Source organism: Talpa occidentalis, unplaced genomic scaffold (genome assembly GCF_014898055.3).
Source record: "Talpa occidentalis isolate TD23 unplaced genomic scaffold, MPIMG_talOcc4v2.1 talOcc4.5, whole genome shotgun sequence".
Taxonomy (NCBI): domain Eukaryota; kingdom Metazoa; phylum Chordata; class Mammalia; order Eulipotyphla; family Talpidae; genus Talpa; species Talpa occidentalis.
This window is the reverse complement of record NW_023604861.1, coordinates 129,914,729-129,941,591: the sequence shown is the minus strand read 5'-3', so window position 1 is coordinate 129,941,591 and position 26,863 is coordinate 129,914,729. Positions and strand designations below refer to the sequence as shown.

The 26,863-nt window shown below is 40.3% G+C and overlaps 1 protein-coding gene across 2 annotated transcripts in view; it reads right to left on the bottom strand.

The window, feature by feature from the left end:
• LDAH (lipid droplet associated hydrolase) overlaps nt 1–26,863 on the bottom strand; it is an 80,667-nt gene that overhangs the window by 33,004 nt on the left and 20,800 nt on the right. For both annotated transcript variants that reach the window (XM_037528455.2, XM_037528456.1), the window contains exon 4: nt 18,572–18,741. In XM_037528455.2, the coding sequence (XP_037384352.1) occupies nt 18,572–18,741 (170 nt within the window). The remainder of the gene's footprint in view (nt 1–18,571; nt 18,742–26,863) is intronic.

Sequence of the window (26,863 nt, the reverse complement as noted above, 5' to 3'; positions counted from 1 at the left end):
TTCAATCCCTGGCCGGCCAGGGAGCAACCCACATGGTGCAGCAGACCTCTCCTGACTCGCCCGCTGCTCCCCTCGGCAGTGCTTTTGGTCGATCTGCCTGTGCTGTTCCCCACTCTGTCTCTGGTGGATCCTCTCACCCCCCGCGTCTCTGGCCTGTACCCCAGCTCTTGTATGCATAAATAAATAAATCTTAAAAAAAATAATAACCTCAACTTGGAAAATCCTGAATATCCTTCAACTGGTAAATGAATGAACAACTGTGGAATATACATACAAAATGTATTAATTGCCAGGGCAAAAGCTGTAATTATGCAGAGAACTTTGGATGACACCCTGATTGGATGAACAAAATGCACACTACCACCAAGCAGCAGCAGCAAGTGCCTGCAGGTCTGACATTCTGAGAAGGGCACGGCACCACCTATGGGATACCGCAGACTCAATTTAGAGGCTACATAAGAAAACACGAAGCACACACCAGATTAATAATATTCTGCTCATTGTAAAAGAATCATATTATTTCACATGTCAAATTTATGAAAAGAAAAAGGGATGCTATGAACTTCCAGATCAAAGGAATAGGACAAAGAGACAAGAATATCTGATCCCAGATTAGACCCTATAACAGAGGGAGAAAAATGCAATAAAGCTCTTGTATGCATAAATAAATAAATCTTTAAAAAAATAATAACCTCAACTTGGAAAATCCTGAATATCCTTCAACTGGTAAATGAATGGGTCAAATGTCAAAATTGGAACATGGAAAATAGATTAGTGCATTATATTAATATTAAATTTATTAAAGTTGGTAACTTTACTGTGGTTAAGAGAATATTTCTATTCTTTTTTAAAAAAGATTTATTTATGCACACAAGAGCTGAGGTATAGGCCAGAGGTGTAGGGGAGGTAAGAGGATTCACCAGCGACAGAGTGGGGAGCAGAACAGGCAGACTGACTGAAACACACTGCTGAGGGGAGCAGCAGACGAGTCAGGAGAGGTCTACTGCGCTATGTGGGTTGCTCCCTGGCCTTCAGGGGATGGAACTCGTGCTGCTGAGGCTGAGGACTGCTTCATAGTGTGGCACTTAACCCCTTGTGCCACCAGGGAGGTATTTTTAAGAACTACACTCCTTAGGGTGATTTGAGGTAAGGAACCATGATACATTCAACTTACTGTCAAATGGCTCAGAAAAAAATTGTGTGTGTGTACTTGTGTCTGCATATATGGAGAGAGACAGATTGGATGGGGGGAGAGTGAGAGCAAATAATAAAGCAAATCAAAGAAAATATTAACAGGCAAATCTATGTAACGTGTATATGGTGTTCCTCATACTGTTCTTAACTCTGGCAACCTGCCTGTAATTTTAAAATTAGTTCTAAATAAAATGTTAAAAAAATAAAGTACAGTCAACCACTGCCCTCTATCCCCAGCTGTGGCACTTCCAACCCCCTTTATCTTGCTCCATTCTTTTAATCAAGGGAGCACTGCCTTTGAACATACTAATTTGTGGGGCTTTTTATGTTTATGAATCTCTCCCCTTAGCAGACCGAGAACTCAGAGAGGCTGAGCTTTTGATCGGCTTTGTTCACAGGTGCACCCAGCGCCAGCGACAGCACATGGCGCAGATCAGACTGAATGACTGAAAGTTTGGCTGAAGGGCAGCCAGTCCCCTAAGACATCGTCTCATCCCTTCTTCCCAAGCAACTTCTCCTCCTCAAGCCCAGTTCAGGACTGGAGGTTACTTTGCGTAGAAATGGAAGGAGAGAGCTTCCTGGGTAGCTGGGGTGGCAAAAGCTAGGGGAAAGGCTGTTATGAGAAAGGGGATTCAGTGAAAGTTCACACACTAGATGCCGACACTCACAAGCAAACACCAGCCATTGCGCTGTTTGCATCAATGATGCTGTCTTCAGGCAGGAAATTTGAAGATTTTTTTTAGGGGCGGGGGCAGGAGGGACTAAATACTGTACAGAAAAACAAAAGAAAACATAGGAGATAAGTGATAGGAAATGCCACAAAAAATGTCAGGATAGCGGTCCAATCACTGCAGGGAAACTGCCTAACTGACCAGGGCGCTCCCACACAATCCTCTGAGGATTTTCAATGTGTCATTCTTAAATATGAATAGATAACAAGGGAATATCAGGAATGTGAGAAAAGCTTCAATTATAGTAGCGAGATCAACAAGAACAAAACATGAAATAAAGGAATACCGAATGAGCAGAGAAATGTAAGAGTATCAAAAAATTCCCATATTGCTTTCTACAGAGGAAGAGAAAGATCCATGAAATAAAAATATAACAAAGTAGGAATAAAGAACAAGAAGTTACTGTCAGAAATTATTTATATAAAAGCTGAAAACAAAAATTTAGATATTGAAGATAAAGTTTAGGAAAAAATCCCATATTTCTTATCACATAGAATTTTAAAAAGTAAATCAATGAAGAGAATCATTTTTGGCAGTTTAACCTGAGAAAATGGGGGGAAATACGAGGGGAAATTTTCAGTATGTAAGGATGCCAGCTTCCATATTAAAAAGGCTGGTTATACGGGCCAAGGAATATTAAAATCACCTTAAGATAAAAGAATGGGGACAAAATGATGATTCTAAAACTATCCAGAGGAAAAAACAGGCTATATAAAGACTCAAAAACTCAAAAGGATGTACTTCTCAAGAGCAAAGCTTGAAAACCTGAAGTGAGGCAACAGCTGGTACTGGTGGAGATGGTGGTGGCAGATGAGCTTACTGTGGAGAATCTTCCTGCCAAGAACAATCAGAAAAGCTGGAAAATACTTTTTTTTTTAAAGTGACTTTGAAAGTATCAAAGGCAGAAGGGATAGGAAAAAGCCAAAATCTTAGAGAAAAAAGAACTCAGAGAGGTATGCAGAAAAAAAAATCTTCCAGTTATTTGCTGATTTGCGAGCAAAAGCTTGAGAGATTGAGAAACTGAAGAGTTTCTGGAAATCTTAAGGGGCCTGAGGGTGAAAACTTGGGTGTTTGTACCCATGAAAGAAAAGGCATCTTTGGCTCTCAGTGGGAACCACTGATGAGTTACCCCTCGAAGTAGTGTTGAACTGGAAATAAACCAACCCTCACAAAACTGCTTTTGATTCAGCTTAATTACTTATGGCATTAAAGTGAACTGTCAACTGTAACTGCTGGTCAAAAGCAAAAGTAAACCCTTCTGGGAGGGAGATAAAAGCCTCATGTTGTTTGCACAATTTTTGATATGTAATGTCAGGTATTGAACAAAAGAAATCTCTCCAACTTCTGTTGGTAAGTCTGCATGTCAACTTGACCAGGCCATGGGTACGCTATTAAATCTAAATTGGCAGATCAAGTAAAGTAGACTGCCCTCGCCAATGTTAGTGCGCCACATCCAGTCAGCTGAGGGCCTGAACAGAACAGAAAGCTGGGACACTGGTTGTTTTGTTTTGTTTTTGCCTTCAGACTCAAAATGACGCGTCAGCTCTTCTGGATCTTGCGTCTGCCTGCTTTTTTTTTTTTTTTTAATTTTTTAAGATTTTTTTTTTTTTATATTCCTCATACATTGCACCCCCCTTATTTTGACCCCAATCCCTCCCCCCCCATATTTGTCTCTGGTTTATAGTTGCTTGTTGATTTTGATTTTTTCTTTCTTATAGTTATTCTTTTTCATGGTTCCTTATTTAGGTTTTCTAGATTCCTGCTATGAGTGAGACCATCCGGTATTTTTCTTTTTCTTTCTGGCTTATTTCGCTGAGCATGACCCCTTCCAGCACCATCCATGTTGCTGCAAATTGCATGAGTTTATCTTTTTTGAATGCTGAGTAATAGTCCATGGTGTATATGTACCACATCTTCTTGATCCAGTCATCTATTTTTGGGCATTTGGGTTGTTTCCAAAGCTTAGCTATTATAAATAGTGCTGCTGTAAACATAGGGGTGCAGCTGCCCTTTTGAATTAACGTTTCTGTGTCCTCTGGGTAAATACCTAGGAGTAGAATTGCTGGATCATATGGAAGCTCTATCTTTAGTAGGTTGTATGATAATATCAATAGATGCTGAGAAAGCATTTGACAAAGTACAACACCCATTTATGATTAAGGCTCTTGAAATTCTCGGGATACAAGGAACATACCTCAACATCATAAAGGCCATATATGACAAGCCCACAGCCAATATCATTCTCAATGGTGAAAAAAGCTGAAAGCATTCCCATTAAGATCTGGAAAAAGACAAGGATGACCACTCTCACCACTGCTTTTCAACATAATACTGGAAGTCCTAGCCAGAGCAATAAGACAAGAGAAAGACATACAAGGAATCCAAATAGTCAAGGAAGACACCTGCTTTTGGACTAGAACTTACACCATCAGCTCTCCTGGGTCTCCAGCTCACTGACTGCAGATATTGGGATTTGTCAGCCCCCTCCCATAACCGTGGAAGCCAATTCCTTCTCGGAAGTCTCTTTCTAGATACACACACCCCCCAACTGGTGCTGCTTCTCTGGAGAAGCCTGATGAAGACACAAGACTTCTGAAGGACAAGGTGACATGACCAAAGGGAAAAAGCAGAAAAGAAACGCAGCCCTGTCAGTCCTGTCAGACTTAGGCGCTGCGGTCCTCAGACAACCTTCATTCTGACTTCAAATGTGTCATCCCTGAATTTTTATTTTTTAAGAATAAAAATAATTACGCTTTTAAAAAGTTGTTGACAGATCTATAGAGTTACTGAGGTAAGAAACTGTATACCTGAGACCCTCAGTGCTGTAAATGAGTTACCTCAATTGAAAAAAGCAATCAGCTAGTCCCAAGAGTCCATTAAAAAAACTGGACAATACAAAAGGGAATTGCTAGAGGTATCTGACTAACAGAATCAAGAAATTAAGTGACAAGATGGAGAATTCCAGGAACTGGGAATTATAAAATTATAGACTGAAACTTCCATAAGCAAAAACCAAAATAACAAATTGAGAACTGTAACAGGTGGGTTTTTAAAGTTTATACACAGCGAAAGAGAGGATTAATGAACTGAAAAATAAGCTAGAGGTAAATACCTAGATCAAAATAGAAGAGGAAAAAGGAATTATTTGTAAGTTACAACTCAATTATTAAAAAGTTCAAAAATAAAATCGAATAAACATGCAATGCCTATCACAAAAGGTAGAACACATGAGAATTATGAGCCAAAGGGTTATGAAGGAAGGACAGTGACAGGGGAGAGTTTGTGGAGGAGTCCGCATTTGAGATGATTTTAAAAGATGGATTGACGGTATCCGTTAGGCAATGGTAGGAAAAAACAGAGTGGAAGTGGTTCAAAAAAGGCATGCCGAGGAAAGTGCAGAGGACACGGGGCAACAGTTTTAAAAGGTGGCAGTGCTAGGTATGCAGAGGGCAGCCACAGGGGTCCTCCTCAGAAAACCCGGAAAGCCCCTGGCAGCCGAGAAATCAGAATCTGTACCCAAACTCCCGTGACATGGCCTCTGTATTAGTGTCAGTCAACACTCATACAATATTACTAAAGCCCTCCGTGCCTTTCTCCTCTGCAATGGGACACAAGAAGTTCCTCAGCATTTTCTAGAGGGGAGGTTATGAGAGAGGGAAAGGTTGAATACTTAACACTCAATTTGGCCCACTACGGATGCCCCCATAACTACACCGGTGTGCGGATAAATTACAATTATTTGAATCGTTTACGGATTCATGCACACACACCCTCTGGTCTCTGCACAGCTGATACCAGGAAATGATACACTGTCTGGATTCCTGGGGACAGGCTTCCAGAGTGATGCTGACTGCCTTTCGTTTTATCCACCCATCACTATACCTCCCGATAACCAATAATCTGGCTTCCTTCCAACCACATACAATTAGTCTGAAGTGACTTGGAATGTGACATCTCAAAGCAACCACGTTTTCCTCTGGTGAAGCATCTTTCACTGAGCGCCTGCTAGGCTTTTTCCACATCAGGGAATTTTTTATGGCCTACATTGCATATTGTTCACAGATTTTCCATATGTGCAAGAAGGGGTGGTAAAATGGCCTCATGCACACTGAATATTAAAGAGTCTTATCCTTCTTTAAAGATCACATTCATATTTCTCATTACTGCAAACAGACTTAAGCAGAATCTTCTGGCTGGAATGAACAATAGTCACACACACATATACAAAACCCAACCGTGTCACAGAATTTTGTTCCTATTCCCATGGTATCTTCTCTGACTGCCATGCGCCATCCACTAGGCCCTGCGAATCTGCTCTCCTGGGGACACTCTGCTCCTCAGCACACCAAAGTGCAGTGCAGCAAGGTACAAGCTGTACTTTTCAGACCAATAGCCATCCGATTGCAGGGTATTCACAAAGACACCCCTCTGCCTTAGTCACGAACGCACCCCAGAGGATCTCTGTGCCCTACACGGTCCCACTTGGCCATTATGAAACTCATCGTCCGATGAACACTCAAGTGTCAAGTTAATGAGTCTTAAAAAGACCTATATAAAAATCACAAACTCTTACACCAAATTCCTCTCTAGCAAATTATAATCAGATCTAGCCATGTCTTTCTTTAAAAATCTCACATTCTGGGGCCTCCCCTAGTGGCGCAGTGATTAAGCGCTGGGCTGCCCGCAGCCTCTGCAGCGCAGGTTCATTCCTGGGGCCGCCAGTGAGGGTCCCACCAAAAAAAAAAAAACCAAAAAAACCTCACATTCTGTTTGAAGACGCTACCTGTAGTATTACCTGTACCACAAAAGCAATTTGTGGTACAGTTAGTGTGTTAAGTCTGTCTGGATGCTACACTGATCTTCAAAGGCACATTTACTTCTTAAGCATTTTCCCCACCTTCTTGAAATGTACAAATATATTAACTTTTATAATCGGAAAGGAAAACCTTTAATATAAAGGAAGATATTGCAAACCAATTATAAAAAGACACTTTCAGGACAAAGAACATTTGAATATGGACTTTTTTAGATCTCAGAAAACTATCATTGATTTTTATGAGATGGTACTTGTATAAAAAAAGATTCTTTTTAAGTGATGCACAATAATGTATTTAGGATTGAAATATCATCTGGGTTATTATTTACCTGAAAGCATTAAAGAAAAACTAATGAGGTAAAGATAAAAAATAGTAGTGACCATATTAATTGAATAATGAGTATCTGGAGATTCTTGATACAATTATTTTTATTTTCTGTTTGTAATTTTCCATAATAAAAATTTTGATGTCAGTTAAGAAGGGGCTTCTTTTTCCTTTCTATCTATGTTTCCTTAGATTGCTATATTCATTCTTCACTATTCTTACAACAAGCTGGTGATTAGTTTATGACATACACAGCAGACTGGGAGACAACAGGTAAATTATTCTCAGTATTCGTCACAATGTCACATAAATAGTTCCTTGAGTGCCCAAGGACACAAACATACAGACAGTGGAGCTTGCTGGACTGCAGAGGGCTACTGCAAAACTTTGACTGAGAACTGCACGCAAATAAGAGGGCTTACTCTAGTTTCTACAGACAGACCTCTCCTAGTTTGTTGCTTTAATCTTAGACTGAAGACTTTAAAGAAATTAGAATTAAATATATGGCCCCACCCCAGGGTGACCCTGATAACTAAAGGAAATGAGAAAATACATTCTACTAGTACTGTTTCCTGGGCAAGTTGGATGTTAGCACCTTTTACTCAAGGAGTCCCCTGGTATGAATAAGGTCAGAGGCAAAGGAGATACAAAAAGATCTTTCCTTTACAGAACTTGCTCAGTGTCCCTCCTGCTTCCAAGGGATGATAGAGAAGACAGAGTTGACATGTTATAGAAAGATCAAGAACAGATTTCATTGTCCAGAGCATTTCAAAACAGTTTGTGTTGCAAGGTTTTGGCAAGCTTGGTGGTTCTTAAACTTGAGCATGCATCAGAGCCACCTGTAGCACCTGCTAAAACAATGATGGGTGGGGTTGGCTAGAGCTCTGGATTCAGCAGGCCTGGGGGGGCCCAATCATTTATACTCTAACAAGACCCCAGCTGATTCTGATGCTGCTTTGAGAACTACTGGCTTGGACATTTGAACCAGTGCCTTGTGTCATCTATTATAATCTATTCACAATTACTCTTGGGCTAGAAGAGGTGGTGATAAAATGTGTTCAGGCAGTAAGTGTAGAGCTTTCTCTGGCTAGTAGCCACTCAATTTCATTTGCCTAACCTGTCCCTTCAAACACACTTCACCAACTTCCCATTTACTGGACCTTTGAGAAGACGGGGTATTTCCCATATCTGACAGATGTCATGGATACACAAATATTAAAATGGCTCAATATTTCAATCTAAAGTGTTCTGAAATTCTCAGATGAAATGCATTAGATAAAGTACTAAGTATTAACATGCATGAAGAATGTTCTATTATAAAACCCCTGTTTTCACTTTCTTGCAGTTTTCCAAAAAATTAGTCCTTTGTGGTGAAATTTTCCATGCTTGATTTCAGCCCAAAGGTGTTTTTTCTTTTTTTCAAAGTTTGAGAAAAATATATTAAATAGTTTTTGAGTTATGAAAAGACGAAAAAAAAAAACCCACACAATTTTTCCACTTTGAAAGCAATTTCGGGATTTTTAAAAAATATGCAGATAACTAAAAAATAGCTGAAGTTGAAAAGTTGAAACTTTCCATGTGTCTTGTTTTCAACAAGGTAGTCTGGGTAATTCAGAAAAGACAACGTTGTATACATGCACATAAAACAAATATATATTTACATAAATGCATAAGTGATTGGAGAAACGGCATTTCATCATGCCCAATACAAACCTCCCTAGAGTAGGGGTCAGTGTTTTCTGAAATGGGGTCTTTCACAGATCAGAGTAGTGGGCTGCCTGACCTCTGTGGTTCTCTCACAGCAGGGCTCACTGACAGGCCAGGTGGACACAACTGTGGATCTTCCATCCTCTGTATCTGCAGAATCCTCCAATTCCCTTCACATGCTAACCTCCCCTCCTGTTCCCTGTTTAATTCTAGGATTTTGTTCACTGCCTTCTGAGTTCAAATTCTGCCCAAGTCACAAAACCAACTCTCTATGCTCCTGAATATTCGCATGTGTCCTATCTCCCAATTCTCTCCAAACGCCCTGGAAAGCATTTGCCCACTTCCCACTAAAACACTCCTTGGGTATTTGAAAAACTCAAGTATTTAAGAAACAAAAGTTGAAATCTTAAGCTTAAGTCAAATAAGCTTTGGTGATTTGTCAAAGCAATTACTCTAACCATCTCTAATCATGACCTTCCTAATCCACCTGGAAGGGGATCATGGTAAAGTCAGAAAACAATGCAGAGTCCTAAACCTGCCACCTACTAGCTACCTGGCATATGGGTTAAACTTATAACTCCTTGGAACTTTAGTCTCATCTGTAAAATGTGAAAAATTAGGTTGGTAAATGACTGCAGGGTAAGTGAATTGATCAGGCTTTTTTCGCCACTAGCCTCTGTGGCTATTATCTGCAGCCTTGATCACCTTAATGCAGAAGGCATTTGGGAGCATGAGAGCGGGCACATGTGCCTGAGTGTGAACACCTGGAGCATGGGTGGGCACGCAGCATAAATGTGCACACCTGCGCCTAGAGGGCAGGGCTATAAGGGCGGCGTCACTCAGACATGGAAGATGGCTGCTGGAAGTCGGCCACAGAGGACGAGTGAGTATAGAAAATGTGAGACAGCCCCGTCTTATACCCTGAATCCCTTCCCCGCCCCCCTTTGCTTGCCTGCCTCGTCAGCCTGCAGGCTTGCCACTATGGCACCTTTGTTACATTTTGTTACATGGGAAAGAAAGTTTTATAAATCTCAAATGAGTGTTGGGTATAACCGTTAGTAATGACAATAACATCAATTAAAAAAAAAAGTTTTAGGTTCCTGGATGCAAAGAGTCAAGTTTAAGTTATGAAAACGCTTTTAAAAGGAGGCTATGATGAAGAAAAAATTCAGTTTCCCTGGCTTTCAAGTGTGCAGGCTTAAAGACAAGAAGGAACCTGCTCCAAAAAACATTCCCGTATCTCTTTCACGTTCAACATTTCTCTCTGCGCCATTCCCCTCAGACTTCCAGGCAAACATTGTTCCCTTGGCCTGCTTCTTCCTTGAGCTGTCATCGGGTCTTTGCCACATCTTGGGCCAATTGTTGAATCACTATCCAATTATCACCTAACTTCCTGCATTATTCTCATTATTCACTAAAAATGTTCTCTTTGAGGTGCTCACGACCATCCAGTTAATGATACCAGAAACCGTAAGTCTTCATTCTCTTCAACCTTTGTTACACTCTTTTTTTTGTGTCACCTATTGCTTTTTAATATACTGTCTTCCTTCCAGTCCACAAAGACTATTCCTTTTGATTCTGTGGGTTCGGATTCAAATAGGGCACAGCTCAACTTCTGCTCTGTATGCCTGGTGGCATTCAGCAGCCTGGAAAGTTCCAGGTTTCATGTCTGGCTGTGTGGCCATCTTGGACTTTTTCAGAATGGGTGATCTCTGGCTGGTCTTCTTATGTGGCAGCTGGTTGCCAAAAGGGAGGCTGCAGAAGCTCCCACTCCTTCAGGTCTGAGTCTGGAAGCACCAGAACGCCACTTCTGCTGTACCCCACTGGCAACAGCAAGTCATGTGCGCTGCCCAAACTCAGGTGAAGGGAAAGAGACTTCACCTCTTGCAGCAGAATGGCAAAGAGTCAGTGACCATCTCCAGTCCAGCAGATGCCCACACCTTCCTCAACTTTCCTTTGTCTTCGCTTATGTGGTATAACAGCTTTCAAATTTTTTACCTCGAGCCACAGTGGGATACACATTCTACACTGTTATGTATGATATCAACACACACTCAAAAGTAAGTCTCACAAGACATACTTGTGAATTCTCTATTTTCACATTCTATTTTCTAATATTTTCTATTCTATTTTACTGTATTATATGTGTATTCTTTTTTAACCAACACTGTTTCATTCTTCATAAATGCATGTTTCTAATTTTTCTATTCTAATCTTACCTTATTGTATTCATTTCTGGAAACACTGCCCCCTTCCTTGAACAGGACCACACTTCGAAACCTCCCTGATGGCCGACTTAGCCAGGGGCCTGCTCTGTCCAGCACGGTGTGCGGAACAGCAAATGTCACTCTCAGAGAGAGGTTTTAAATGCAGGGTGTGGCTCATTATTTCCCTTTATCCTCTGCCAGGAGACTGGGACATTCCAGATAGAAGCTACTCCAGCAAGCTGGAGTTGGGATTAAGAGCCCATGGAGAAAACTACACGGGGGCAGTGTACCCTCAAAGGACTGAATCATAAGCATAAACTTTTGTTGTTGTAAGTCACTGATACCGTGTCCACAGTCACCCCATCTGGACTCAGCCACTGACTACAACCCACCGAGGTGATTTCAGGACCCATTAATGATGAATGGCAGCCAACAATTTGGAAAAATCATACCTTTTAGTCTTTCTCTGCTTCTTCCTATTCCTCTTTCTTTATACAGTGTCATTCCCCTAATTACATCTGTGACTTTTGTTCTCCCCTTAGTAAATTGAACTTGGCAAGTCCCAAATACTACCTTCCTTATTTCTCACCTGCATTACAAATACGCTATCCCTTAGTTGTTTGCTTTTCATTCTACACTTCCTCGCCACATTTTATTCTTTTCACTGAGAGATTACTCTACCTGATGTATGACTGTCACCACCACAGATCCTTCAGTGGCTCCTTGTGGTTCAGAAAATGGAGTCCGAATCCCGACAAGCCAGCTTATGTGCACTTCCATTTCTGTCAGTCTAGGTCCCTACCCAACTGCTCCCTGCATGCAGCCACTCTGCATTCAAATCAGACCACTTACTATTCTCTTCATATGCTCAGCCACTTCTTTTTTTCATACTATTCACACTGCTTAGAATGCATAGCAACCATCTACCCCACCCAAATATCAAATACTCATTCTTCCCCTATTCAGATATTAGTTCTCCCATGAATCTTTTTCTTTTTTAAACTGCAGAACACTGATTCTTAAACAGGTAGGTTTTTCTAATCTTCACAGAAATCACTTCCTCTTTTAAAACCTACCATACTTCCTCATCCTACCTTCTGTTTCTTATCACTTAAGCTATGAACTGTGACCAGTGAATTATCTCCTATTCTTCCTCCTCCCTCCAGATTATCTCTATGCTGAATGCAACTCAGTGATGTTGTAGGACTGATTTCCACAAGCCTGTCTAACTCTGTCTGCAGACATGCGGTTCATCAGAAGGGTGTTAGTGCACCATCAGTCTCAATCACCTCACTGCAGAATATATGAGTTTATTTTTTCCAGAATACAGATAAGATGTATTTCTGAATCAACACCAACAAGACCTAACAAGCTAATCTAATTCGTCAAGTTTTCCAAACCTCTCAGCCACGCGTGTGGTGTATGCTCTTAGTCTCTAAAATATCATGGGGGATGCCAAAGGAAAAAAAAGTTCTATACTATAACAGAGTCCAAGTATTTAATTTCATCAGTTTTACTCATGTATCTTTAAGACATGTTTATTCTTCCTTGAGATTAAATTCTACGTGCTTATGTTTTTTCTTCCCACAGCAAATCAGTAGCAACAAATTAAGTAGGGAAGAGAAGTTGAACCTAACAACTAAGGAAGAAGAGAGGACAACTACAAGATAAACAGGTATGAGTACTTTTAAAATAAAAGCCACTATCATCTGAGAGATTTCAGGACATAAGCAAACCCCCTTTGGTTCTATTTCACTGTGGCACAATGGCACTGTCAAAGGGTGTGCTCAAATCCCTAGCAAAGAATTCCTCCATTATCAGTATTCATTATTGAAGGAGGAGGATAAATTAAGTGATTTATTTTAAACAAACTTTTATCCAACTGGATAAAATAGTCTGGTGCTTAAAGGAGTGAGTTTATGTAATCTGGAAATTTCATTTAGAGAGAAGATATTTTTGCCAACCAGAGAGACAAAGGAAGCTCTATGTTACTGTGTATTTTCCTCAAGGAAGGTCAAATAAAAAAAAAAAGTTAAGGTTTTGAAGGATCTGATATCTCTGGAAGGGGAGGAAGTGTTATAATTAAATGCCACATAAATTCCTAGAGGAAAATAAAAGCTAAATTACTTGAGTTTCACCTCATGACTCAGGGTAGAGCCCAGGTAAGAATCAAGGGCTTTCTGGTGGGAGTGCAAACTGGTCCAACCACTACGGAGAGCTGTGTGGAGGTTCCTCAATCTGCTAAAGATGGAACTTCCATATGATCTGGCAATTCCACTCTTAGGTATTTACCCAGAGGACACAGAAACATTAATTCAAAAGGGCACCTGCACCCCTATGTTTATAGCAGCACTATTTATAATAGGTAAGCTATGGAAACAACTCAAATGCCCCAAAATAGATGACTGGACCAAGAAGATGTGGTACATACACACAATAGAATATTACTCAGCAATCAAAAAAGATAAACTCATGCAACTTGCAGCAACATGGATGGAGCTGGAAGGGATCATGCTCAGTGAAATAAATCAGAAAGAAAAAGAAAAATACCAGATGGTCTCACTCATAGCAGGAATTTAGAAAACCTAAATAAGGGCCCGGAAAAAGACTAATTATAATAAAGTAAAAATCAAAATCAACAAGCAACTATAAACCAGAGACATACTACGGGGGCAGGGAGGAGAAGGGAGTAGGATCAAAACAAGGGTGGTGGGAATTGTGTGGGGACTATAACCAAGATGGAAATGCATACATTGTGCAAAAATGAAAAATGATGTAAAAAATATATAAAATTAAAAAAATAAAGAAGGCTGTCACCTTCCCTGCAGAACTATGTCATAAGGAGCAAAACCATCTAGTAGAAGAATAAAAAAGCAAACAAAACAAAAAAAAAAAAGAAGGGCTTTTAACAGCCCTGAACTTTCTGCAAACTACTGGCAAAATTGGGCGGCAGACACAAAGGATTGAAGTGGAGAGAAAGAAGATTCTAGATAGTGGGGACAAGACTATTATTTTCTGTTCTCAGTTTGTGCCCCCGACCCGAATTGCTAGAACAGCATCTGTGGGGTGCTCTGCCTCCTGCTCCTCAGGCTGTATGTAGTATGATAAGTCACATGCATTCAGCTGAGCACCAGGGCTCTGCCACCGTCACACAGAGGTTGAAAGCAGCACAGGGCATCTCTGAGGGCCACTCTCCACCCACAGCTGCTATCACTGTGCCCTACCTGTGGCTTCAGACTGAGCTGAGGCTGAATCCTGACAAGGCACTTCTCTCCCTGGCCTCACCTAGAAAATGAAAGATGGGGCTACCTTGTTTCTAAAGCCCATTTCAGTTCTAAGATCCTAGGAGTTTGAAACTGCTTATTATTACAGTTTGTGACAGTCAACAATCACCTATTTTCTCAGGTTCTTTTTAGATTCTTTATTCTGAACATTACTGTCAAAATAGGAAGAATTTTTATAGTGCTATGTACCAAATTTGCTTAAACAAAAAAAGTTTTAATGGTAGATTTTTAAAGGAATCATATAAATTTTTTTAGTATATTAAATGCAGGTTAGATAATGAGTCTAAAACACGCCATCAGTTTCTCAAAATCATTTTAAGAACAAAATTTCCTATAATTAGTTACAAAAATATTGCAAAGAACTGAACCAAAATAAAACCAAACAAATCAGCTACTAAACTACACATATGTCCTCAAAATCTAATGGGAGTCAAATATTCCAGTAAAAATAACAGAAGAGATGGAAACACAAGTTTCTGATTATCACACTTCATATGTTATAAAACATAACAGCTAACTTATTTTTGGCAAAATGATTAGGGATTGCAACACTCTGGCTTACACAAACTTATTTGATTGTCAAATGCATCTTAAATGGAGCGTGTCATGCTGACTTCAGGCATGCAGGCACTGCAGCCTTTGAGTAGCCCAGAGACACCGAAATTTCAACACTTCAGCGGGGATCACACCACCAATATTAACTGGGCCAGGTGTTTAAAGCGGGGGAGGCTTCAACACTGTAGTTAATTGAAACCAGATAAAGCCTTTGGATGATAAAAAAAATCATACAGATGGTCACCCTTCTCCCTGGGTGACCTTTATGGACAATTTATTGTGTGCATTATTTTCTAGAATACACCCTTTTTAAGAAAATGCAGTTTCACATGTTTCTCTGAAAACTTTGTAATCACAGTATGAATTATGTCACCATAAGCAGACTAGGTTAAGTTTGTATTTCATCTCCCCCCGATTTTCACCACTATTCCTGCAAGGGCAAGAACACCTGAAAGTGGAGCAATGATCAGAAAGGTATGAGGCTGAAGACGCCATAACAAGTTACATAACCTAAGATGCCTGTCTGTCTTTCCCAATAGACGCGGTGGACACAAGCCAAAAAAGAGATGGTTCAAAGAAAATGTGGTGAACAACTGCTTTCAAAGATGTGCAGAGACCCTAGACATTACATGCAGGGTGGACATGAAGCAAACAAAAAAACCAGAGGACTGATGTGTGATTAAGTTAATAAACCGTGACGGGTTCAGAACTGGGTATTTTCTTCCCTATGTTTCCAGAACAGGGTATGAGACTTCTTCACAGAAACTGACACACACGCACATCTCTGTGTCTGTATCTCGATACATAGAGGGAGATTTTTATAGGAATTGGCTCACGAGATTATGGAGGCCAAAAAGTTCCACAATATGCTGTCTGCCAGCTGGAGGACCAGGAGAGCCCGTGGTTTAACTTAGTCTGAGCTTGACGTCCTGAGAACTGGGAGTTGGTGGTGTAATTCCCAGTCTGAGGCTGAAGGCCTAAGAACTGGGGGTGCTGCTGGTATAAGCCCAGAGTGCAAAGTCTACGAATCAGGAGTACCTAGGCCCCGCCACAGGAAAGGATGGGTCACCCAATTCAAGAAGAGAGAAAGAATTTGCCCTTCCTCTATATTTTTGTTGTCTGTGTCCACCACTTTGGTGAGGGGGGATCTTTTTCACACCGTCTGCTGATTCAAATGCTCATCTCCCCTGGAACCACCGTCACAGACACACTCAGAAGCGTTTCACCAGCTATCTGGGTAGGGCTTAGCCCATTCAAGTTGACACATAAAATTAACCATCACAAACAATAATGCTATTATTTCAGTAGGCCGATGCTTTTTTTAAAAAAAATATTTTAAAAACGCCTGGAACAACTAAAGGCCAAAAATTGTACTTCATATCAGTTTCCTATATTTTTTGACAGAGCCAAGTCACTTCCCATATCAGAATATAAATTGGTGTTTAATTTATATATTTATGTTTATACGTGATGTAATACAACCCAAGTGAAACCCTGACTGTGGTGGTGGTGGGGACAGGCAGCTTCTGACATGGACCCCAGTGATCCTCGCCTTCTACTATTCATGCTCCAGGGTCACTCACTCCCCCAAGTGTGGATCGGACCTACTGATTTGCTGCTAAGAAACAAAAGTCTTGCCAACAGACTCCTTCTCTTGCTCTTCTCCCACACTTGCTCTGATTAGGCTCCTAGACAGGAACTGAGGGTGGCCTCCACCCCACTGCTGGGGATGAACCAAGACCCTCAGTCCAACTACCCTTGAGGAGCTGAGTCCTGCCGACATCTATGGTGTGAGCTTGCGCATTCAAATCTTCAGAGGCGACCACAGCCCTGAGTCACCGTGACTACAGTCTTTTGAGAACCCTGAAGCAGAGGACCAGAGAAATCATGACCAGATTGCAGACCCACAGTAAGTGTGAGAGAAAAGGTACTAGGGTATACTGTTAAGTTTTGGGGCAATGTGTTACACAGCAGTAGATAATAGCTAACTAATAATTGAGCCAGTGACAATTACCTTCCATTACAGCTAACACTTACATGGAACTTTTAAGTTGTATGCACTACTCTTAATTCTTCATATAATTCCTCTCACAAAAATCTTTTCTAAATATCTCACTATCCCCAATTTTCAGATGAGGAAACTGAAGTACAGACTCAGTAACTTGTCCAAGGTCACACAGGCAAAGTAGGACAGCAAGTATTTGAACCAGCACTAGGGTTCACTGCGTCTGTGCTGACAGAATCATCATGTGGCAGAGCTGGACACCGTAAAGATGGTGACCTTAAAACAGTGCCACAGGAGATTTAGGGGCATAAAAATGATCAGAAGACATGAAAAATGCTAAAAACAAAAATAAAGTCTACTCTTGGATTAAGATACTTTATCTAGGGTTGGGGAGAGAGAAGAAGCAATAATACAGTGAATGGAATGTCATCTTGAATTTATTCATGCTTAGAAATGAAAAATGTATTTTCTTATATCCAATAGGAGGAAATTAACGATCTCCATTTGGTATTAAAAACCACACCCAGGGAGGATATAGTTGTACTTTTTCCAAGGGCAATTATGAGTAAGAAGTACATGTGACAAGCTGGTAGGGAAATGAGCAAATTCCTAGTGAGCTCCAAGACTCCAGCGGAGATATTTGATCACACAGTGAGAAAAGCCCAAATACTAAGACAGATTCCATAGAGGAATCACCTCCAATCCCACATTCAGATGGTCAGGCTACCCAGCACCCCCTCAACTCCCCCATGCCCTGGGCTTACATCAGACAGTAGATATCACACCTGTGGGTTGCTCCGTCTCCTCTAGAGACCTGGCTGTCTTACCTCAAAGATGATTTTATCCACTGGAATGTCCTCAAAGCACAGCATAGGGCTTGACACATGGCAAGTGTTTAACATATGTTTGTTGCATAAAGAAACATTATATCGTGAATCACATCCATTCAATGGATCATTTTTGATGGTGTATGTTAGTGACAGTATGAGGTTCTGCTTTGTTTTCAAGCGCAGTTCACCAGCTTTCTGGGCACTTTTAATAGGTCTCTGCTTCTCCAGCATCTCGCCTACTATAAGGCACACCTTGGCACCCAGTAAGTACTTGTGAATGACTGAATGTTGCAATAAGGCTGCCCAGCCACAGAACAGCAGATAAGGATGGAGACTTAAGACTTATGAAAGATCTGGTTTTCTACAAAGACAGTTTTTGCCTATCACTGATGATAAGGCCAATTAATCTTCCTTTTGAAAGGAGGTGATAATATTTGCAAAATATTCTCCCAACCAAGACAGCTTCTTGTCTAGGTCTTAGCTGATGACTGCCCTTAAGTATTCCTTTATAAAAGGCAGCAAGTTATATGTAACGTCAGTACTCCAGAAAACCTTAGATTAAAAGGCATTCCTCTAGGGCCTCCCTTGGTGGCGCAGCGGTTGAGCGCTGGGCTGCGAGGCTGCCTGTAGCCTCTGCAGCACCGGTTCATTCCCCAGCTGCCGGCGAGGGTCCCACCAAAAAAAAGGCATTCCTCTAGAAGATTCCTATCTCCCTCAGCATCGTTCTTTGACATTATGGGAATTTCATGACTACACAAGGAGACCTAAGTAAAATGGAGAGGATAAAAACAGCCGCCAACTATACCCTCTCTGTTTGACTGATCAATTAAACAAGAGAAAAAGAGGGAAGAAAAGCTGTGGAGGATTTGTACAGGTGCATACGCAAGGCCCTGCCGTCGCTCCCTGAGCATACTTACTGGAAGTTCAGGGGCAAGCTTCAAAATCTGGAGGCTCATATAGCAGCCTATTGAATGACCAATGAGCACAAGTTTCATGTCCTTGGGCACATGAGTCCTCAGGAAAGCCAGTTTATGTTCTACTTGACCACAGAGTCCATAGACGTCTTTAACTTCTTGAGCATTGGGATCTAAAAGCAAAAATATGAGCATGTTTTCACCCAGTAATTACTGGGGAAAATATCCAAAGGAATAGCAACAATAATAACAGTCACCATTTATTTGAAGTCTACAATGTGCCACCTCTGATGTTATGCACTTTATTTAAACTGCATCAGTCAGGTTTCACAACAACCCTAAAAAGCAGCATTTTTATCTTTGTTCTCTCAATAAAACCCACAAAGCTCACAGACTTTAGGTGATAGACTCAGAGTCACGTAGTAAATGGGACAAGTGCTATTTAAATCCAGGTCTCCCTATTCTCAAAACCCATAAACTTTCCACTACCCCGTGTTAGCTCAGGCCAATAGTATTCAAATTTGAGCACGCACTAACTTTGTAGGAAATGGTATTGCTGGTCCCAGGCCTACATATCAAGAACCACTAGGTAGGCCAAGTTACATTCCTTGAAAGACAGTCAAGAAAATCCATTACTCTGCTTCACTTGTTTGGATAATCTGTTTGTTTGTTTAAAGAACTCAGACTGAAAGACTTAAGTAGAAATGTTGTGAACTGTTCTATTTACCCAGCACAGTCCTGGCCTGAAATATCCTATCTTCCTTTCACAAATGAACTGTCCTCTAGATTCTTTAAGATCTAATTATAACTTGAGCTCATCTTCAAGAAAAAGGAATAAGCCTTCCTTTGTGCTTAACCAGTACTCAACTCAGTAACACTTGATCCCGCTTGAGTAACTGTTTCCTCTTAGGCTGAAAGCACCTCCAAGGCAAGGTCCATCTTTTTACCTCCACGTCCCCTGTGGTTAGCACACAGGAAGTATTATCATTGAGTGAAAACATGGACTAACAAGATGATCTCTGAGGATGCTGCCAGCTCTAACATTTTACGACTATAGGAAACTTCAACAGATTTTCCCTATGAAAATATATACACGACCCCAAAGACTGGGTGGGCGGAGTACTTCAAAATATCACAAGGTTAACTACCTAAAATTTGAATCACGGGAATACTCAATTTCTTGCCTTCAAAACACCTGCATGGTATTGATACAAACTATGTGGCTCATTTCAAAGGCATGGAAAACTCACAAAGGACTGCGCTTCAGTTTGTCAGTTCGTGCTGGAATTGTTTTTTCTTCAATAGTTAGCTCCTTTCCTCAGTCTGGCTAATTCCTCTCCATCCTTCAAATTCTCGACAAGTGTGATCTCCTCTGAGACATCATTTCATGACTCAGTAGGTAAAGTTTCCACAACAACCCACTTTTATCCCACCACACTGCTCCCAACATACTCCTACACAGTTCTCTCTTGCTTCTCTCTCTCCCCAGTGCTGGCACACAGTTACTCAGAGCTTTTTCCTGACCAGTGAGGCTTAGTTCCCTATTTCTGTGGCATTGCTGATGTCCCAGGCTTGTCATGTTCTGCCTTGGCCTATGACTCATTCTTCATTTTAACAAATTAAGCATACATGGAACTGGGAGGAAACAGGATCTGGAAATCAGCCTTCCGTAGGGCTCCAGAGGCTCCAAATTAATAGTATAGTTAAGTGTGTGCAGTTTATATCCTGCAACTCTCAACATATCTTCTCTGATGTCGCCACCTTAAAGAGCTCCTATTGCTCTGTGGTACTCAAAAACAACCATCTGTAATATTTGCAACCCAAGCTCTTTATTTCTCAAAACACACGTGAAAATGTTGAACTCCTCTGTTCACGAAACAATGTGGCATTGTACAAAGATCCTGGGTGTTGGACACAGATCCGTCTGGGTATAAATCTCAGCTTAGCACCTCACTTTGTAACTCGGGCAAGACCTTTAACCTGGCTTCAGTTTCTTCAGATAACACAGAGATAACAATGCTAGCCTCCTAGGGATGTTGTTTGTGCAGCACTTCAGAGAACACAGCACAAAGTGTTTTGTGTGATCTGTTTGAGAAATGAAAGCTATGACTGGTACCATTTCAATTCCTGTCTTTTAAGCCCTCACAAATACATACATACCAAGGACATTTAAATAGTGAGAGCAAAGAGAAAGAAAAATAGCTAGATGTAATGAACATTTTTAAAACATTAGAAATAAGGTAATAAAACATTATGTTTCAGATGAACTTTAATGACCATTGTAATTCAAATGAATATCCAAAAGGATATTTGAGATAAATCTGGCTTTAAACCTCTGGGAATTGCTCAGATGATTTTCAAGATCAATGCTCAACATGTTAAGAGTTTAGTGAAGTATGAGATTAATGGGTAAAGTACCTCCATAAATAAATAATCAATGATAGAGAAAATTTACATGTCTATTTGGACATTTTACCAGCAAAACCTAGAGGATAAGAGACTATATATACTTGACTCTATATTTTTATTGCTATTTAAAAAAATATACTTTGAAATAATGCCAGGAATCATTAACTTACTATCCATAAGATATAGCAAAAATTGCATTCAATTGTATCCAAATCAGAAGAATGATAAAATGGAAATGATTTCCAGCATTCTCTCTACAGGAAAAATGTTCTACAAGTTATAATTAACTAAGTGCATTTAGACATGATCTGTTTTTCAATTATGAACTGCTGAGTTGATAGATCGCAATCCAAATCACCATATTTTTACCAATATATATGGTCCTGCACATGACACTGACATGTCTTTAGAAACTGTCCTATTCCTTCGATCCATCTCTGTGGAATTTAAAAAAGGCAAAAAAGAAAAACCCGTCACTATGGAATACACACTGTAGCTCGTTTATTGATTCTAGTTGATTTCAAAAGGTACATATAATCTGCTCCTAAGTAGCTCACAGAGGAAGCATAATGTCAGAGCTCCACATTTACTTTTTATCTAGTTGTTTAAATTGATCAATTCATTTACTAGAACTTTGACACTTTTGGACTGAAATATTATGTAGCCCTTACAACTTCAATACACGGGTGAGTCTGAGAACTATAATTTTCTTCTATTTCATAAGAACTAAGTTGACAGCACTCTGACAGAAAACAGTGACTATCTCGTGACAGTGAAAATATAGATGCAAATACAATTTGCTCCCTTTGTCTTCAAGTTGTTCAGTCTAAAAACAGGAAACGTATTTTTTAAAAACCCACAATTATAAAACACAAAAATATATTTCAAATATTTCTTTGAGAAAAGAACAAGAGTTTAATGGATTACAACAGAAAGGTAAAGTCCCTTTGGATTCATAAAAGAACTGTGCTCATCTCTAAGTAACCTTAGTAATCTAGAAAAATATTCTTCACGACATTACTATAAATGCATAAATGTAACAATGGATTTGAACGTAAGCGTAACAGTCTAACACATACATGTCTGGGTCTAACCAGTGACACGCTGAATATAAAGGAATACATCTAAGCATATATTTTCACACAAGCAGAGTTGATGAGTCATCTATGACCACAAACTAAAAAGGCTGGAGGACAGTGCCACATAAGCCTTCTGCTAGCAGTGAGTTGACAAAGTAATGAAATCTCATATCAGAAGTTTCTTAACTAGTAAACTCTTCCATCCTGTCCCTATCATTACTTCAAAGCTACAGCTTAATAACTTCAATTAAACAACTTACATGTGGAGATTAAAAGGCTAAAAACAGCACTTCATATTTTAAAAAATGCTCTGAACAAGATGAATATACAGTATACTCCTTAAGATTTAAAAATATACAAAACAATATCATGTTTTTCATCATTAAATATGTAACCAAAAACATAAGAATACTTCATAAACAAAGTCTTTCCTCTAATTCATGATAGCAGAACTGAAGATGGGAATACAAAGAACATGGAAATTTTTTTTGTATAGTTTTATTTTACAAAAACACTGAACACATTATGGCAAAGTGTTAACTACCCATTGTGAGGATGCAGAGAATCTTGAACTATTACACAATTGTTCAAACTTTGCCATATTTAGAAACATTTTTTAAAATATTTTTTTTCAAAATGAGGAATGCTTTGAGATGCTGCTCCTAGAATCAATATTTCAGGGGCAACCACCATTCACCTCTTCATTACTCCCACGGAATACAAAAGTCCCAAAGGACTCTGGCCAGGTTCACGTTACACATTAGTAAAGCAGCAGATGAGACCCACGTCACCGATCCAAAGGACTTCCTTTCACAACTGTCCAGGTTTACTAAGCTGATGAGAAAGCACACTCAATTTAGGCCTCACCTGTCCTCAGCTCCCTGAGCATTTCTGTACACTCCCTCTTGCTAAACACTGGTGCAGTTCTGGCAACCTTCAAGGTATGCAACCAACAGTGAGGGGACAGGAGGCGGGCACTCTATGATTCTATTTAAAACTTCCATCTTCCTTAAATACAAAACTATAAACCTAAACATACGCTTTATAAAGTAATTCTTAATGATTTTTCTCCAAACAGATGGTGAAAACCAAAGCTGTCAAGTTATTCTTTCTACTTGACTAAAACCAATAATCTATGAAGGATTTCAATGGGAGAAGCATGGGAAGTGAGGTGGAGGGGAAGGAGGGGTGGGGTCAACAAGGAGAACATAATGTTACAGCAAATGACAAAAACAAAAGGCATGAAAGTGCGAGGTGTTTTTTTGGACACAGCTGGGAGTTATGTGGCTATTTGTGGTTATAAGGGGAGGCGGAACAAGTTTAGAAAGGAAGGTTGATGCTAGATCGTTAGGATGCTAAACATCTTCAGGGAGTCTGGTCTCCATGTGCGAGCAGGGAGAAGCTAGCCAAGGCCAGGAGGGGGGATATCAGCCTGTCTAGAAGGTGTTAACGACAGAGCTGTGCTCCATCATCCTGCTGGGCTTCTTACTTCTGTCTTCTCTGAGACACTTAACAACGTGCTTGAATCCCAACTTCTATTCTGCTCTGCCCTTTGCTTTTCTGCTTCTGCCCGCCTACTTAGAGACTTGATTGTTTATTTCCAGTGGCTGTGAGCTGAAGACTTGATTTTCTGATTGTCCCTGCCCTCCACTCTCCCAGTCTTTCCATTTTACCACCGTGTTCCTTGTTAGTCACAGACCTGGCAAGAAAGCACTCCTGGTTTTTCTGTCTTTCAGTTTTATAACAGAAGTGGCTTCTTGTTTCTTTGGGTAAGCATGACCCAAATGCATCATTAGTTAAAAGACCATGTAAATTTTTAAGGTAATGTTTTATCAGCTGAAACTAAACCACTGTGATTTCTAGCTTTTATGTTCTACTTCTAGAACAAATGACTTGAAACAGTTGATAATGAATCTGCCATCAAGCAAGCTGACTCTGGTAAATTAAAGCCAGAGAGAGTTTATACTTCTAATTCCTCAAATTTTCTTTTCACACTTTCCCCCCTTGAGTAACTCCCTTCTGACACTGGTGACATCTGTTCTCCCAATTATACTCAATTTATGATTGTGATAATGTGGTGCAACTAGAATATTATTTCCAACTGTTCATAATTTTAACATGTGCTAATATGAAGCAAAACATACTTTTAACATTTGACGTGTGGTTATAGCTTATATCCTTTCTCTCAGTGATTACATATTTCTCACACCGTATTTTCCATGTCAGAAAACCTGTACTGCAGAACAATAATCTTGGATGATGAAAAATATATCCATCCTGCCTACCCAAAGCAATCTACTGTAGCATGTGTTTGCAAACATAACCTCCAATATGTAAAACAGATGAAAGCAGAACTCTTTGGTTGAATGGGGTGGGGAGGCAGGATAGTGGGCCCAGAGCACTACTACCCTTCACAAAACTTTTGGGCTACTCAGAAAACACATGGGAAGTTGCTAACTTCAAAGGTGGAGACTAGAATTTCCATTTCTTTGTAAACCTTCGGCACCACACATTAACAATCTAGGAGGCTGTCATAAATCCTTGATGAGGATGAGTTGCCCTTCCACCCCTCTGAAAGCACAGCTTCCTTCAGCCCTGTGGCAGGCCTGTGGACTGATGCCTCTAGGTGGCACTGTTCTCATTAGGGAGCAAAGGACCCAGACTCTAATTACTAAGTTATTAACTCAACAGTACACACAGAGACTAAGCAATAAGCATTCTCAAGATAAAGTTATAACTCATAAGGTGTCAATTTGAAACAAGAATTAAAGACATTCTCTAGCAATTCAGACACAACAGTTAGCTTCTACTGGTCTTCCTGACCAGTGTTTAATGGTGAAGATCAATGGCTATGGTTCTGAAAATGTGATCCCAGGACCAGCTTGAACACAGGCCAGAACTGTGCGGGTCCACACAAACTACAGTACGAGAAGTGCATTTCCTCTTCCTTATGATTTTAATAACACTTTCTCCTTTGTAGCTTACTTTATTCTAAGAATGTGTATAACATACAAACTGCAGGTTAACTGTTTATGTTACTGGTGAGGCTTCTGGTCAACAGCAGGCTCTCAGTTGTTTCAGAAGTTACAGTTGGATTTGCAACTGCAGTGGGGTTGGCACCCTTCACCCTTGTGCTGTTCAAGGGTCAAGTGTACACAGTGAATTGCAGTCAGAAAGGGATGTGTGCTCATGTTTGTATGCACACACACTCACACACACACACACAACCCCCACACAATGGATGGGGACTCTGAGTATTTACGAAAGGACTTGCCATGAGTTCCCGTTTCATCCACATTCCATGTATCCTGCTCCCTTACAAGTCACAATAGGGAAAGAGTCTGGGTTTAAGCTGTGACCATGGAAGGGCTCATCTGAGAATCAGCTTATCTAGTAGCTAAAGTTAGCCTGACAACAAGGCTTCATTAGCATTTTTACCCGCCTTCTGGGATGACTTCCCAAAGCACCGAATGCAGGCTTCCTACCTAGGGCCTGCTGCCCCCAGCAGAGGTCACCGAGCCCAGCTGGACTGCACTTTCTTTCCTTCCTTGAAAATTAAGGGTTCAAGATGGAACTTGATGAATACATTTTTCCTCTAAAATTCTCAAATTGTTTTCTTTCTTTAAAACCTTCTTTATTCAATGGTAGAAACTTTCAAACATACACAAAAATACAGAGAGTAGTATAATAAAACCCCATGTGCCCATTATTTTTCTTCAGGTCTCCTCCCTAGTTTTACTGAAGCAGAATTGACAAATAAAAATGGTATCTATTTAGGTTGCACTATGTGATTTTTAAACGGAGTGCAATGTGATGATTTAATATATGTACACACTGCGAAATGATTTTCACAATCAAGTTTTAATTAACTTCAGGTGACATCTGTCACCTCACAGTAGAATGTAAGTTCCTGGCATGACGCTTTTGACTGACAAGCATCTATTTCCAAGCCACCCATCCTGAGTAAACATGCCAGCTGCATGACACAGGCAGTAGGAAGACAACCAGATAAGGAACTAGGCCGTCTCCACCCACCCAAGAAGGTCACTTTCAGAAACTTGGGTAACCTACATAACTGCCTGCCTGAGTGACCCTGTTTATCTTTTCCCAAGCCCTACTTCCAGCTCATATGCTTTAAATTAGCCAATAGAAGGTAAACCCTTGAAACTTGATACCTGTTCTTATTCTTTCCTGCCCCCTCAACTCTGTCACCCCCAGGGGTGCTTGCACATCTCTCTGATGGTTTCTTGCACAAGTGCATTTTGCAATCATATTAAGAACCACAAGAGCCAACCCTGCCATAAATGGGGGCCCTTGTGGGGGGAAATATGTGTGGAACTTGCGACTAGTGATGTGTACCCATTCCTAACTGGGCACACTGCCATCAACAGGTTTGGGACCTGGGGAAAACACAGTTACCTGTTTGTTACCTGGTGGAAACACTTTATATCTACTCTTTTAGCAAACTCCAATTATACAACACAGCATTATCACACAACACAGTACTGTTAACTATAATCATTATGCTGTACATTAGATCCCCAGAACTTAATCAAACTTTCTGCTGAAAATGTGTCCTTTTACCAACTTCGTCCCAATTCCCATACCTTTGAACTTCTGGCAACAACAGTTCGGCTTTCTGCTTCTGTAAGTTTGACTTTTTAAATATTCCACATATAAGTGAGATCACACAGTATCTGTCTTTCTGTGTCAGGCTTAAATCTCTTAATATAGATCCTCACATTTTCTTTATTCATCTGTTCATGAATACTTTTTTTTCCCCCCTCTCTCTTAGAATTAAGCATAT